General features: G+C 55.6%; 1 protein-coding gene across 3 annotated transcripts in view; it reads left to right on the forward strand.

Annotated features, from left to right (window-relative positions):
- LOC139279447 (uncharacterized oxidoreductase YjmC-like) overlaps positions 1-18263 on the forward strand; it is a 465174-nt gene that overhangs the window by 440599 nt on the left and 6312 nt on the right. For all 3 annotated transcript variants that reach the window (XM_070898573.1, XM_070898574.1, XM_070898575.1), the window contains one exon: positions 17341-17451. In XM_070898573.1, coding sequence (XP_070754674.1) covers positions 17341-17451 — 111 coding nt within the window. The remainder of the gene's footprint in view (positions 1-17340; positions 17452-18263) is intronic.

Below are 18263 nucleotides of genomic sequence, written 5' to 3' on the forward strand. Positions count from 1 at the left end.
ATCCATAGACACTGCCCCGATCACCATCCATAGACACTGCCCCGATCACCACCCTTAGACACTGCCCCGATGACCATCCATAGACACTGCCCTGATCACAATCCATAGACATTGCCCCGATCACCATCCATAGACATTGCCCCATCCACCATCCATAGACACTTCCCCGATCACCATCCACAGACACTGCCCCGATCACCATCCATAGACAATGCCCCGATCACCATCCATAGACACTGCCCCATCCACCATCCATAGACACTGCCCCGATCACCATCCATAGACACTGCCCCAATCACCATCCATAAACACTGCCCCGATCGCCATCCATAGACACTGCCCCATCCACCATCCATAGACACTGCCCCATCCACCATCCATAGACACTGCCCCGATCACCATCCATAGACACTGCCCCCATCACCATCCATAGACACTGCCCCGATCACCATCCATAGACACTGCCTGATCCACCATCCATAGACACTGCTCCGATCACCATCCATAGACACTGCCCCGATCACCATCCATAAACACTGCCCCGATCACCATCCATAGACACTGCCCCATCTACCATCCATAGACACTGCCCCATCCACCATCCATAGACACTGGCACATCCACCATCCATGGACACTGCCCCGATCACCAACCATAGACGCTGCCCCATCCACCATCCACAGACACTGCCCCATCCACCATCCACAGACACTGCCCCGATCACCATCCACAGACACTGCCCCATCCACCATCCATAGACACTGCCCCGATCACCATCCATAGACACTGCCCCATCCACCACCCACAGACACTGCCCCGATCACCATCCACAGACACTGCCCCATCCACCATCCATAGACACTGCCCCGATCACCATCCATAGACACTGCCCCATCCACCATCCATAGACACTGCCCCGATCACCATCCATAGACGCTGCCCCGATCACCGTCCATAAACATTGCTCCGATCACCATCCATAGACACTGCTCCGATCACCATCCATAGACACTGCACTGATCACCATCCATAGACACTGCCCCGATCATCATCCATAGACACTACCCCATCCACCATCCATAGACACTGCCCCATCCACCATGCATAGACACTGGCCCATCCACCATCCATAGACACTGCCCCGATCACCAACCATAGACGCTGCCCCATCCACCATCCACAGACACTGCCCCATCCACCATCCACAGACACTGCCCCGATCACCATCCACAGACACTGCCCCATCCACCATCCATAGACACTGCCCCGATCACCATCCATAGACATTGCCCCACCCACCATCCACAGACACTGCCCCGATCACCATCCACAGACACTGCCCCATCCACCATCCATAGACACTGCCCCGATCACCATCCATAGACGCTGCCCCGATCACCGTCCATAAACATTGCCCCGATCACCATCCATAGACACTGCCCCGATCACCATCCATAGACACTGCCCCAATCACCATCCATAGACACTACCCCGTTCACCATCCACAGACACTGCCCCGATCACCACCATAGACACTGCCCCGATCACCATCCATAGACAGTGCCCCGATCACCATCCATAGATACTGCTCCGATCACCATCCATAGACACTGCCCTAATCACAATCCATAGACATTGCCCCGATCACCATCCATAGACACTGCCCCGATCACCATCCATAGACACTGCCCCGATCACCACCCTTAGACACTGCCCCGATCACCATCCATAGACACTGCCCCGATCACCATCCATAGACACTGCCCCAATCACCATCCATAAACACTGCCCCGATCGCCATCCATAGACACTGCCCCATCCACCATCCATAGACACTGCCCCATCCACCATCCATAGACACTGCCCCGATCACCATCCATAGACACTGCCCCCATCACCATCCATAGACACTGCCCCGATCACCATCCATAGACACTGCCTGATCCACCATCCATAGACACTGCTCCGATCACCATCCATAGACATTGCCCCATCCACCATCCATCGACACTGCCCCGATCACCATCCACAGACACTGCCCCGATCACCATCCATAGACACTGCCCCGATCACCATCCATAGACACTGCCCCATCCACCTTCTATAGACACTGCCCCGATCACCATCCATAGATACTGCCCCAATCACCATCCATAAACACTGCCCCGATCGCCATCCATAGACACTGCCCCATCCACCATCCATAGACACTGCCCCATCCACCATCCATAGACACTGCCCCGATCACCATCCATAGACACTGCCCCCATCACCATCCATAGACACTGCCCCGATCACCATCCATAGACACTGCCCCATCCACCATCCATAGACGCTGCTCCGATCACCATACATAGACACTGCCCCGATCACCATCCATAGACACTGCCCCGATCACCATCCATAGACACTGCCCCATCCACCATCCATAGACACTGCCCCATCCACCATCCATAGACACTGGCCCATCCACCATCCATAGACACTGCCCCGATCACCAACCATAGACGCTGCCCCATCCACCATCCACAGACACTGCCCCATCAACCATCCACAGACACTGCCCCGATCACCATCCACAGACACTGCCCCATCCACCATCCATAGACACTGCCCCGATCACCATCCATAGACGCTGCCCCGATCACCGTCCATAAACATTGCCCCGATCACCATCCATAGACACTGCCCCGATCACCATCCATAGACACTGCCCCGATCACCATCCATAGACACTGCCCCGTTCACCATCCATAGATACTGCTCTGATCACAATCCATAGACATTGCCCCAATCACCATCCATAGACACTGCCCCAATCACCATCCATAGACACTGCCCCGATCACCATCCATAGATACTGCCCCGATCACCATCCATAGACACTGCCCTGATCACAATCCATAGACATTGCCCCGATCACCATCCATAGACATTGCCCCATCCACCATCCATAGACACTTCCCCGATCACCATCCACAGACACTGCCCCGATCACCATCCATAGACACTGCCCCGATCACCATCCATAGACACTGCCCCATCCACCATCCATAGACACTGCCCCGATCACCATCCATAGACACTGCCCCAATCACCATCCATAAACACTGCCCCGATCGCCAACCATAGACACTGCCCCATCCACCATTCTTAGACACTGCCCCATCCACCATCCATAGACACTGCCCCGATCATCTTCCAGAGACACTGCCCCCATCACCATCCATAGACACTGCCCCGATCACCATCCATAGACACTGCCCGATCCACTATCCATAGACACTGCTCCGATCACCATCCATAGACACTGCCCCGATCACCATCCATAAACACTGCCCCGATCACCATCCATAGACACTGCCCCATCTACCATCCATTGACACTGCCCCATCCACCATCCATAGACACTGGCACATCCACCATCCATAGACACTGCCCCGATCACCAACCATAGAAGCTGCCCCATCCACCATCCACAGACACTGCCCCGATCACCATCCACAGACACTGCCCCATCCACCATCCATAGACACTGCCCCGATCACCATCCATAGACACTGCCCCATCCACCATCCATAGACACTGCCCCGATCACCATCCATAGACGCTGCCCCGATCACCGTCCATAAACATTGCCCCGATCACCATCCATAGACACTGCCCCGATCACCATCCATAGACACTGCCCCGATCACCATCCATAGACACTGCCCCGTTCACCATCCACAGACACTGCCCCGATCACCACCATAGACACTGCCCCGATCACCATCCATAGACAGTGCCCCGATCACCATCCATAGATACTGCTCCGATCACCATCCATAGACACTGCCCTAATCACAATCCATAGACAATGCCCCGATCACCATCCATAGACACTGCCCCGATCACCATCCATAGACACTGCCCCGATCACAATCCATAGACATTGCCTCGATCACCATCCATAGACATTGCCCCATCCACCATCCATAGACACTTCCCCGATCACCATCCACAGACACTGCCCCGATCACCATCCATAGACACTGCCCCGATCACCATCCATAGACACTGCCCCATCCACCATCCATAGACACTGCCCCGATCACCATCCATAGACACTGCCCCAATCACCATCCATAAACACTGCCCCGATCGCCATCCATAGACACTGCCCCATCCACCATCCATAGACACTGCCCCATCCACCATCCATAGACACTGCCCCGATCACCATCCATAGACACTGCCCCCATCACCATCCATAGACACTGCCCCGATCACCATCCATAGACACTGCCCCATCCACCATCCATAGACACTGCTCCGATCACCATCCATAGACACTGCCCCGATCACCATCCATAAACACTGCCCCGATCACCATCCATAGACACTGCCCCATCTACCATCCATAGACACTGCCCCGATCACCATCCATAGACACTGCCCCATCCACCATCCATCGACACTGCCCCGATCACCATCCATAGACGCTGCCCCGATCACCGTCCATAAACATTGCCCCGATCACCATCCATAGACACTGCTCCGATCACCATCCATAGACACTGCACTGATCACCATCCATAGACACTGCCCCGATCACCATCCATAGACACTACCCCATCCACCATCCATAGACACTGCCCCATCCACCATCCATAGACACTGGCCCATCCACCATCCGTAGACACTGCCCCGATCACCAACCATAGACGCTGCCCCATCCACCATCCACAGACACTGCCCCATCCACCATCCACAGACACTGCCCCGATCACCATCCACAGACACTGCCCCATCCACCATCCATAGACACTGCCCCGATCACCATCCATAGACACTGCCCCATCCACCATCCACAGACACTGCCCCGATCACCATCCATAGACGCTGCCCCGATCACCGTCCATAAACATTGCCCCGATCACCATCCATAGACACTGCCCCGATCACCATCCATAGACACTGCCCCAATCACCATCCATAGACACTGCCCCGTTCACCATCCACAGACACTGCCCCGATCACCACCATAGACACTGCCCCGATCACCACCCTTAGACACTGCCCCGATCACCATCCATAGACACTGCACTGATCACAATCCATAGACATTGCCCCGATCACCATCCATAGACATTGCCCCATCCACCATCCATCGACACTGCCCCGATCACCATCCACAGACACTGCCCCGATCACCATCCATAGACACTGCCCCGATCACCATCCATAGACACTGCCCCATCCACCTACTATAGACACTGCCCCGAACACCATCCATAGATACTGCCCCAATCACCATCCATAAACACTGCCCCGATCGCCATCCATAGACACTGCCCCATCCACCATCCATAGACACTGCCCCATCCACCATCCATAGACACTGCCACGATCACCATCCATAGACACTGCCCCCATCACCATCCATAGACACTGCCCCGATCACCATCCATAGACACTGCCCCATCCACCATCCATGGACACTGCTCCGATCACCATACATAGACACTGCCCCGATCACCATCCATAGACACTGCCCCGATCACCATCCATAGACACTGCCCCATCCACCATCCATAGACACTGCCCCATCCACCATCCATAGACACTGCCCCGATCACCATCCATAGACACTGCTCCGATCACCATACATAGACACTGCCCCGATCACCATCCATAGACACTGCCCCGATCACCATCCATAGACACTGCCCCATCCACCATCCATAGACGCTGCCCCATCCGCCATCCACAGACACTGCCCCATCAACCATCCACAGACACTGCCCCGATCACCATCCACAGACACTGCCCCATCCACCATCCATAGACACTGCCCCGATCACCATCCATAGACGCTGCCCCGATCACCGTCCATAAACATTGCCCCGATCACCATCCATAGACACTGCCCTGATCACCATCCATAGATACTGCTCCAATCACCATCCATAGACACTGCCCTAATCACAATCCATAGACATTGCCCCAATCACCATCCATAGACACTGCCCCGATCACCATCCATAGACACTGCCCCGATCACCACCCTTAGACACTGCCCCGATGACCATCCATAGACACTGCCCTGATCACAATCCATAGACATTGCCCCGATCACCATCCATAGACATTGCCCCATCCACCATCCATAGACACTTCCCCGATCACCATCCACAGACACTGCCCCGATCACCATCCATCGACACTGCCCCGATCACCATCCATAGACACTGCCCCATCCACCATCCATAGACACTGCCCCGATCACCATCCATAGACACTGCCCCAATCACCATCCATAAACACTGCCCCGATCGCCAACCATAGACACTGCCCCATCCACCATTCTTAGACACTGCCCCATCCACCATCCATAGACACTGCCTCGATCAACATCCATAGACACTGCCCCCATCACCATCCATAGACACTGCCCCGATCACCATCCATAGACACTGCCCGATCCACCATCCATAGACACTGCTCCGATCACCATCCATAGACACTGCCCCGATCACCATCCATAAACACTGCCCCGATCACCATCGATAGACACTGCCCCATCTGCCATCCATTGACACTGCCCCATCCACCATCCATAGACACTGGCACATCCACCATCCATAGACACTGCCCCGATCACCAACCATAGAAGCTGCCCCATCCACCATCCACAGACACTGCCCCGATCACCATCCACAGACACTGCCCCATCCACCATCCATAGACACTGCCCCGATCACCGTCCATAGACACAGCCCCATCCACCATCCATAGACACTGCCCCGATCACCATCCATAGACGCTGCCCCGATCACCGTCCATAAACATTGCCCCGATCACCATCCATAGACACTGCCCCGATCACCATCCATAGACACTGCCCCGATCACCATCCATAGACACTGCCCCGTTCACCATCCACAGACACTGCCCCGATCACCACCATAGACACTGCCCCGATCACCATCCATAGACAGTGCCCCGATCACCATCCATAGATACTGCTCCGATCACCATCCATAGACACTGCCCTAATCACAATCCAAAGACAATGCCCCGATCACCATCCATAGACACTGCCCCGATCACCATCCATAGACACTGCCCCGATCACCACCCTGAGACACTGCCCCGATCACCATCCTTAGACACTGCCCTGATCACAATCCATAGACATTGCCCCGATCACCATCCATAGACATTGCCCCATCAACTATCCATCGACACTGCCCCGATCACCATCCACAGACACTGCCCCGATCACCATCCATAGACACTGCCCCGATCACCATCCATAGACACTGCCCCATCCACCTTCTATAGACACTGCCCCGATCACCATCCATAGACACTGCCCCAATCACCATCCATAAACACTGCCCCGATCGCCATCCATAGACACTGCCCCATCCACCATCCATAGACACTGCCCCATCCACCGTCCATAGACACTGCCCCGATCACCATCCATAGACACTGCCCCCGTCACCATCCATAGACACTGCCCCGATCACCATCCATAGACACTGCCCCATCCACCATCCATAGACACTGCTCCGATCACCATACATTGACACTGCCCCGATCACCATCCATAGACACTGCCCCGATCACCATCCATAGACACTGCCCCATCCACCATCCATAGACACTGCCCCATCCACCATCCATAGACACTGCCCCGATCACCATCCATAGACGCTGCCCCGATCACCGTCCATAAACATTGCCCCGATCACCATCCATCGCCACTGCCCCGATCACCATCCATAGACACTGCCCCGATCACCATCCATAGACACTGCCCCGATCACCATCCATAGATACTGCTCTGATCACCATCCATAGACACTGCCCTAATCACAATCCATAGACATTGCCCCGATCACCATCCATAGACACTGCCCCGATCACCATCCATAGATACTGCCCCGATCACCATCCATAGACACTTCCCCGTTCACCATCCACAGACACTGCCCCGATCACCACCATAGACACTGCCCCGATCACCATCCATAGACACTGCCCCGATCACCATCCATAGATACTGCTCCAATCACCATCCATAGACACTGCCCTAATCACAATCCATAGACATTGCCCCAATCACCATCCATAGACACTGCCCCGATCACCACCCTTAGACACTGCCCCGATGACCATCCATAGACACTGCCCTGATCACAATCCATAGACATTGCCCCGATCACCATCCATAGACATTGCCCCATCCACCATCCATAGACACTGCCCCATCCACCATCCATAGACACTGCCCCGATCACCATCCATAGACACTGCCCCCATCACCATCCATAGACACTGCCCCGATCACCATCCATAGACACTGCCCCATCCACCATCCATAGACACTGCTCCGATCACCATCCATAGACACTGCCCCGATCACCATCCATAAACACTGCCCCGATCACCATCCATAGACACTGCCCCATCTACCATCCATAGACACTGCCCCATCCACCATCCATAGACACTGGCACATCCACCATCCATAGACACTGCCCCGATCACCAACCATAGACGCTGCCCCATCCACCATCCACAGACACTGCCCCATCCACCATCCACAGACACTGCCCCGATCACCATCCACAGACACTGCCCCATCCACCATCCATAGACACTGCCCCGATCACCATCCATAGACACTGCCCCATCCACCACCCACAGACACTGCCCCGATCACCATCCACAGACACTGCCCCATCCACCATCCATAGACACTGCCCCGATCACCATCCACAGACACTGCCCCATCCACCATCCATAGACACTGCCCCGATCACCATCCATAGACACTGCCCCATCCACCACCCACAGACACTGCCCCGATCACCATCCACAGACACTGCCCCATCCACCATCCATAGACACTGCCCCGATCACCATCCATAGACACTGCCCCATCCACCATCCATAGACACTTCCCCGATCACCATCCATAGACGCTGCCCCGATCACCGTCCATAAACATTGCCCCGATCACCATCCATAGACACTGCCCCAATCACCATCCATAGACACTGCCCCGATCACCATCCATAGACACTGCCCCGATCACATCCATAGATACTGCTCCGATCACCATCCATAAACATTGCCCTCATCACAATCCATAGACATTGCCCCGATCACCATCTATAGACACTGCCCCGATCACCATCCATAGACACTGCCCCGATCACCACCCTTCGACACTGCCCCGATCACCATCCACAGACACTGCCCCATCCACCATCCATAGACACTGCCCCGATCACCATCCATAGACACTGCCCCATCCACCATCCATAGACACTGCCCCGATCACCATCCATAGACGCTTCCCCGATCACCGTCCATAAACATTGCCCGGATCACCATCCATAGACACTGCCCCGATCACCATCCATAGACACTGCCCCGATCACCATCCATAGACACTGCCCCGTTCACCATCCACAGACACTGCCCCGATCACCACCATAGACACTGCCCCGATCACCATCAATAGACAGTGCCCCGATCACCATCCATAGATACTGCTCCGATCACCATCCATAGACACTGCCCTAATCACAATCCATAGACATTGCCCCGATCACCATCCATAGACACTGCCCCGATCACCATCCATAGACACTGCCCTGATCACCACCCTTAGACACTGCCCCGATCACCATCCATAGACACTGCCCTGGTCACAATCCATAGACATTGCCCCGATCACCATCCATAGACATTGCCCCATCCACCATCCATCGACACTGCCCCGATCGCCATCCATAGACACTGCCCCATCCACCATCCATAGACACTGCCCCATCCACCATCCATAGACACTGCCCCGATCACCATCCATAGACACTGCCCCCATCACCATCCATAGACACTGCCCCGATCACCATCCATAGACACTGCCCCATCCACCATCCATAGACACTGCTCCGATCACCATACATAGACACTGCCCCGATCACCATCCATAGACACTGCCCCGATCACCATCCATAGACACTGCCCCGATCACCATCCATAGACACTGCCCCATCCAGCATCCATAGACACTGCCCCATCCACCATCCATAGACACTGGCCCATCCACCATCCATAGACACTGCCCCGATCACCATCCACAGACACTGCCCCATCCACCATCCATAGACACTGCCCCGATCACCATCCATAGACACTGCTTCGATCTCCATCCAAAGACACTGCCACAATCACCATCCATAGACACTGCCCCGATCACCATCCATAGACACTGCCCCGATCACCATCCACAGACACTGCCCCATCCACCATCCATAGACACTGCCCCGATCACCATCCATAGACACTGCTCCGATCTCCATCAATCGACACTGCCCCGATCACCATCCATAGACACTGCCCCGATCACCATCCATAGACACTGCCCCATCCACCATCCATAGACACTGCCCCGATCACCATCCACAGACACTGCCCCAATCACCATCCATAAACACTGCCCCGATCGCCATCCATAGACACTGCCCCATCCACCATCCATAGACACTGCCCCGATCACCATCCATAGACACTGCTTCGATCTCCATCCAAAGACACTGCCACAATCACCATCCACAGACACTGCCCGATCACCATCCATAGACACTGCCCGATCACCATCCATAGACACTGCCCGATCACCATCCATAGACACTGCCCCGATCACCATCCACAGACACTGCCCCATCCTCCATCCACAGACACTGCCCCTATCACCATCCGTAGACACTGCTCCGATCTCGATCCATCGACACTGCCCCAATCACCATCCACAGACACTGCCCGATCACCATCCATAGACACTGCCCGATCACCATCCATAGACACTGCCCGATCACCATCCATAGACACTGCCCCGATCACCATCCATAGACACTGCCCGATCACCATCCATAAACACTGCCCCGATCACCATCCATAGACACTGCCCGATCACCATCCATAGACACTGCCCGATCACCATCCATAGACACTGCCCCGATCACCATCCATAGACACTGCCCCGATCACCACCCTTAGACACTGCCCCGATGACCATCCATAGACACTGCCCTGATCACAATCCATAGACATTGCCCCGATCACCATCCATAGACACTGCCCCATCCACCATCCATAGACACTGCCCCGATCACCATCCATAGACACTGCCCCAATCACCATCCATAAACACTGCCCCGATCGCCATCCATAGACACTGCCCCATCCACCATCCATAGACACTGCCCCATCCACCATCCATAGACACTGCCCCGATCACCATCCATAGACACTGCTTCGATCTCCATCCAAAGACACTGCCACAATCACCATCCATAGACACTGCCCCGATCACCATCCACAGACACTGCCCTGACACACCATCCATAGACACTGCCCCGATCACCGTCCATAGACACTGCCCCGATCACCATCCACAGACACTGCCCTGACACACCATCCATAGACACTGCCCCGATCACCGTCCATAGACACTGCCCCGATCACCATCCACAGACACTGCCCTGACACACCATCCATAGACACTGCCCCGATCACCATCCACAGACACTGCCCTGACACACCATCCATAGACACTGCCCCAATCACCATCCATAGACACTGCCCCGATCACCATCCACAGACACTGCCCTGACACACCATCCATAGACACTGCCCCGATCACCGTCCATAGACACTGCCCCGATCACCATCCACAGACACTGCCCTGACACACCATCCATAGACACTGCCCCGATCAGCTTCCACAGACACTGCCCCGATCACCATCCGTAGACACTGCTCCGATCTCGATCCATCGACACTGCCCCGATCACCATCCACAGACACTGCCCGATCACCATCCATAGACACTGCCCGATCACCATCCATAGACACTGCCCCGATCACCATCCATAGACACTGCCCCGATCACCATCCAGAGACACTGCCCCATCCACCATCCATGGACACTGCCCCGATCACCATCCATAGACACTGCCCCAATCACCATCCATAAACACTGCCCCGATCGCCATCCATAGACACTGCCCCATCCACCATCCATAGACACTGCCCCGATCACCATCCATAGACACTGCTTCGATCTCCATCCAAAGACACTGCCACAATCACCATCCATAGACACTGCCCCGATCACCATCCATAGACACTGCCCCGATCACCATCCATAGACACTGCCCCGATCACCATCCATAGACACTGCTCCGATCTCCATCAATCGACACTGCCCCATCCACCATCCATAGACACTGCCCCGATCACCATCCATAGACACTGCTCCGATCTCCATCAATCGACACTGCCCCGATCACCATCCATAGACACTGCCCCGATCACCATCCATAGACACTGCCCCAATCACCATCCATAAACACTGCCCCGATCGCCATCCATAGACACTGCCCCATCCACCATCCATAGACACTGCCCCGATCACCATCCATAGACACTGCCCCAATCACCATCCATAAACACTGCCCCGATCGCCATCCATAGACACTGCCCCATCCACCATCCATAGACACTGCCCCGATCACCATCCATCGACACTGCCCCATCCACCATCCATAAACACTGCCCCGATCACCATCCATAGACACTGCTCCGATCTCCATCAATCGACACTGCCCCGATCACCATCCATAGACACTGCCCCGATCACCATCCATAGACACTGCCCCAATCACCATCCATAAACACTGCCCCGATCGCCATCCATAGACACTGCCCCATCCACCATCCATAGACACTGCCCCGATCACCATCCATAGACACTGCTTCGATCTCCATCCAAAGACACTGCCACAATCACCATCCATAGACACTGCCCCGATCACCATCCATAGACACTGCCCCGATCACCATCCACAGACACTGCCCCATCCACCATCCACAGACACTGCCCCGATCACCATCCGTAGACACTGCTCCGATCTCGATCCATCGACACTGCCCCGATCACCATCCACAGACACTGCCCGATCACCATCCATAGACACTGCCCGATCACCATCCATAGACACTGCCCGATCACCATCCATAGACACTGCCCCGATCACCATCCATAGACACTGCCCGATCACCATCCATAGACACTGCTCCGATCACCATCCATAAACACTGCCCGATCACAATCCATAGACACTGCCCGATCACCATCCATAGACACTGCCCCGATCACCATCCATAGACACTGCCCCGATCACCACCCTTAGACACTGCCCCGATGACCATCCATAGACACTGCCCTGATCACAATCCATAGACATTGCCCCGATCACCATCCATAGACATTGCCCCATCCACCATCCATAGACACTTCCCCGATCACCATCCACAGACACTGCCCCGATCACCATCCATAGACACTGCCCCGATCACCATCCATAGACACTGCCCCATCCACCATCCATAGACACTGCCCCGATCACCATCCATAGACACTGCCCCAATCACCATCCATAAACACTGCCCCGATCGCCATCCATAGACACTGCCCCATCCACCATCCATAGACACTGCCCCATCCACCATCCATAGACACTGCCCCAATCACCATCCATAAACACTGCCCCGATCGCCATCCATAGACACTGCCCCGATCACCATCCATAGACACTGCTTCGATCTCCATCCAAAGACACTGCCACAATCACCATCCATAGACACTGCCCCGATCACCATCCACAGACACTGCCCCGATCACCATCCACAGACACTGCCCCATCCACCATCCATAGACACTGCTCCGATCTCCATCAATCGACACTGCCCCGATCACCATCCATAGACACTGCCCGATCACCATCCATAGACACTGCTCCGATCTCCATCAATCGACACTGCCCCGATCACCATCCATAGACACTGCCCCGATCACCATCCATAGACACTGCCCCGATCACCATCCATAAACACTGCCCCGATCGCCATCCATAGACACTGCCCCATCCACCATCCATAGACACTGCCCCGATCACCATCCATAGACACTGCCCCATCCACCATCCATAGACACTGCCCCGATCACCATCCATAGACACTGCTTCGATCTCCATCCAAAGACACTGCCACAATCACCATCCATAGACACTGCCCCGATCACCATCCATAGACACTGCCCCGATCACCATCCACAGACACTGCCCCATCCACCATCCATAGACACTGCCCCGATCACCATCCATAGACACTGCTCCGATCTCCATCAATCGACACTGCCCCGATCACCATCCATAGACACTGCCCCGATCACCATCCATAGACACTGCCCCAATCACCATCCATAAACACTGCCCCGATCGCCATCCATAGACACTGCCCCATCCACCATCCATAGACACTGCCCCGATCACCATCCATAGACACTGCCCCGATCACCATCCATAAACACTGCCCCGATCGCCATCCATAGACACTGCCCCATCCACCATCCATAGACACTGCCACGATCACCATCCATAGACACTGCCCCGATCACCATCCATAGACACTGCCCCATCCACCATCCATAGACACTGCCCCGATCACCATCCATAAACACTGCCCCGATCGCCATCCATAGACACTGCCCCATCCACCATCCATAGACACTGCCACGATCTCCATCCAAAGACATTGCCACAATCACCATCCATAGACACTGCCCCGATCACCATCCATAGACACTGCCCCGATCACCATCCACAGACACTGCCCCATCCACCATCCACAGACACTGCCCCGATCACCATCCGTAGACACTGCTCCGATCTCGATCCATCGACACTGCCCCGATCACCATCCACAGACACTGCCCGATCACCATCCATAGACACTGCCCGATCACCATCCATAGACACTGCCCGATCACCATCCATAGACACTGCCCCGATCACCATCCATAGACACTGCCCGATCACCATCCATAGACACTGCCCCGATCACCATCCATAAACACTGCCCGATCACCATCCATAGACACTGCCCGATCACCATCCATAGACACTGCCCCGATCACCATCCATAGACACTGCCCCGATCACCACCCTTAGACACTGCCCCGATGACCATCCATAGACACTGCCCTGATCACAATCCATAGACATTGCCCCGATCACCATCCATAGACATTGCCCCATCCACCATCCATAGACACTTCCCCGATCACCATCCACAGACACTGCCCCGATCACCATCCATAGACACTGCCCCGATCACCATCCATAGACACTGCCCCATCCACCATCCATAGACACTGCCCCGATCACCATCCATAGACACTGCCCCAATCACCATCCATAAACACTGCCCCGATCGCCATCCATAGACACTGCCCCATCCACCATCCATAGACACTGCCCCGATCACCATCCATAGACACTGCTTCGATCTCCATCCAAAGACACTGCCCCGATCACCATCCATAGACACTGCCCCGATCACCGTCCATAGACACTGCCCCGATCACCATCCACAGACACTGCCCTGACACACCATCCATAGACACTGCCCCGATCACCGTCCATAGACACTGCCCCGATCACCATCCACAGACACTGCCCTGACACACCATCCATAGACACTGCCCCGATCACCGTCCATAGACACTGCCCCGATCACCATCCACAGACACTGCCCTGACACACCATCCATAGACACTGCCCCGATCACCGTCCATAGACACTGCCCCGATCGCCATCCATAGACACTGCCCCATCCACCATCCATAGACACTGCCCCGATCACCATCCATAGACACTGCTTCGATCTCCATCCAAAGACACTGCCACAATCACCATCCATAGACACTGCCCCGATCACCATCCACAGACACTGCCCCGATCACCATCCATAGACACTGCCCCGATCACCATCCACAGACACTGCCCTGACACACCATCCATAGACACTGCCCCGATCACCGTCCATAGACACTGCCCCGATCACCATCCACAGACACTGCCCTGACACACCATCCATAGACACTGCCCCGATCACCGTCCATAGACACTGCCCCGATCACCATCCACAGACACTGCCCTGACACACCATCCATAGACACTGCCCCGATCACCATCCATAGACACTGCCCCGATCACCATCCACAGACACTGCCCTGACACACCATCCATAGACACTGCCCCGATCACCATCCATAGACACTGCCCCGATCAGCTTCCATAGACACTGCCCCGATCACCATCCGTAGACACTGCTCCGATCTCGATCCATCGACACTGCCCCGATCACCATCCACAGACACTGCCCGATCACCATCCATAGACACTGCCCGATCACCATCCATAGACACTGCCCCGATCACCATCCATAGACACTGCCCCGATCACCATCCATAGACACTGCCCCGATCACCACCCTTAGACACTGCCCCGATCACCATCCATAGACACTGCCCCGATCACCATCCACAGACACTGCCCCGATCACCACCCTTAGACACTGCCCCGATCACCATCCATAGACACTGCCCCGATCACCATCCATGGACACTGCCCCGATCACCATCTTCGTGACTTCCATAAAAAATTCAACCCGTTTCATCAAACATGATTGCCTGCCGTAAATCTGCGCGGATCCATGGTGACTCTGATCAGATGTTCTTGGTCAAATATTCACTCATTCTGTCCCTGATGAGAGGTTTAAGCATTTTAATTTCAACCGATGCGATCTGTGTAAAACTCCTGTGTATGCAAGTCACAAATGCATTTACAATCAACTCGTAAATAACAGGTGCATTGCGCTTAAACATTGCAGCTTAAGCCGTGCTGTGGGAGGAAGCTCGATACAGCAGTGTAATATTCTTTTTGAAGTTTGGGTTTTGGTTTTATGTTAGTGACTGACAGGCAGCTTTTACTGACTGATTCCATCTTCTGCCCTAACCTGAGGTTCGCTGCTGTTCTGAGTCTAAGATTCGAGTGATTGCGTCTCAGTTTGAGTCAAACTTTTTCTGTTATTCATTCTCGGCATCGCTGGCAAGGCCGGCATTTATTGCCCATCCCTAATTGCCCATGAGAAAGTGGTGGTGAGCCGCCTTCTTGAACCGCTGCAGTTCGTGTGGTGAAGGTGCTCCCACAGTGCTGTTAGGGAGGGAGTTCCAGGATTTTGACTCAGCGACGATGAAGGAATGGTGATATATTTCCAAGTCAGGATGGTGTGTGACTCGGAAGGGAACTTGTAGCTGATGGTGTTCCCATGCGGCGGCTGCCCTTGTCCTTCTCGGCGGTAGAGGTGGCGGGCTTGGGAGGTGCTGCGGAGAAGACTAACGGATGTGATGTGCTTCCCTGGCAGAGTGAGCCTGGCCTTCCTATGCTGATTCCCGGAGACAAAGCGTCACTTCACATCGCGGAGTGTGAGCAGCACGGGGCAATTCCTTATCACGTCAATGTGGTCGATCACGTGGTGAGTGTTGGCCGACGTTCAGCTGCTCTAACACTCAGTCTGTGCACACACTGGGGAGCCAGACCGGCGGGAGTAGACAGTGAGCCTGCGAGGGGGGAGCCAGACCGGTGGGGGTGGGGAGTGCGGGGGTGGGGATTGTGGGGAGTGTGGGGATGGGGAGTGCGGGGGTGGGGAGTGTGGGGAGTGCGGGGATGGGGATTGTGGGGAGTGTGGGGGTGGGGAGTGCGGGGGTGGGGAGTGCGGGGGTGGGGAGTGTGGGGGTGGGGAGTGCGGGGGTCCGGAGTGTGGGGAGTGTGGGGGTGGGGAGTGTGGGGGTGGGCAGTGTGGGGAGTGCGGGGATGGGGAGTGTGGGGGTGGGCAGTGTGGGGAGTGCGGGGGTGGGGAGTGTGGGGGTGGGGAGTGTGGGGGTGGGGAGTGTGGGAGTGCGGGGGTGGGGAGTGTGGGTGTGGGGAGTGTGGGGGTGGGGAGGGTGGGGAGTGCGGGGGTGGGGAGTGTGGGGAGTGCGGGGGTGGGGAGTGTGTGGGTGGGGAGTGTGGGGGTGGGGAGTGTGGGAGTGTGGGGAGAGCGGGGGTGTGGTGGTGGGGAGTGTGGGGGTGGGGAGTGTGGGGGTGGGGAGTGCGGGGGTGGGGAGAGCGGGGGTGTGGTGGTGGGGAGTGTGGGGAGTGTGGGGGTGGGGAGTGTGGGGGTGGGGAATGTCGGGGTGGGGAGTGCGGGTGTGGGGAGTGTGGGGGTGTGGAGGTGGGGAGTGCGTGGGGAGTGTGGGGGTGGGGAGTGCGGGGGTGGGGAGTGCGGGGGTGGGGGATTGCGGGGGT

This window comes from Pristiophorus japonicus, chromosome 14 (genome assembly GCF_044704955.1).
Source record: "Pristiophorus japonicus isolate sPriJap1 chromosome 14, sPriJap1.hap1, whole genome shotgun sequence".
In the NCBI taxonomy this organism is placed as follows: Eukaryota; Metazoa; Chordata; class Chondrichthyes; family Pristiophoridae; genus Pristiophorus; species Pristiophorus japonicus.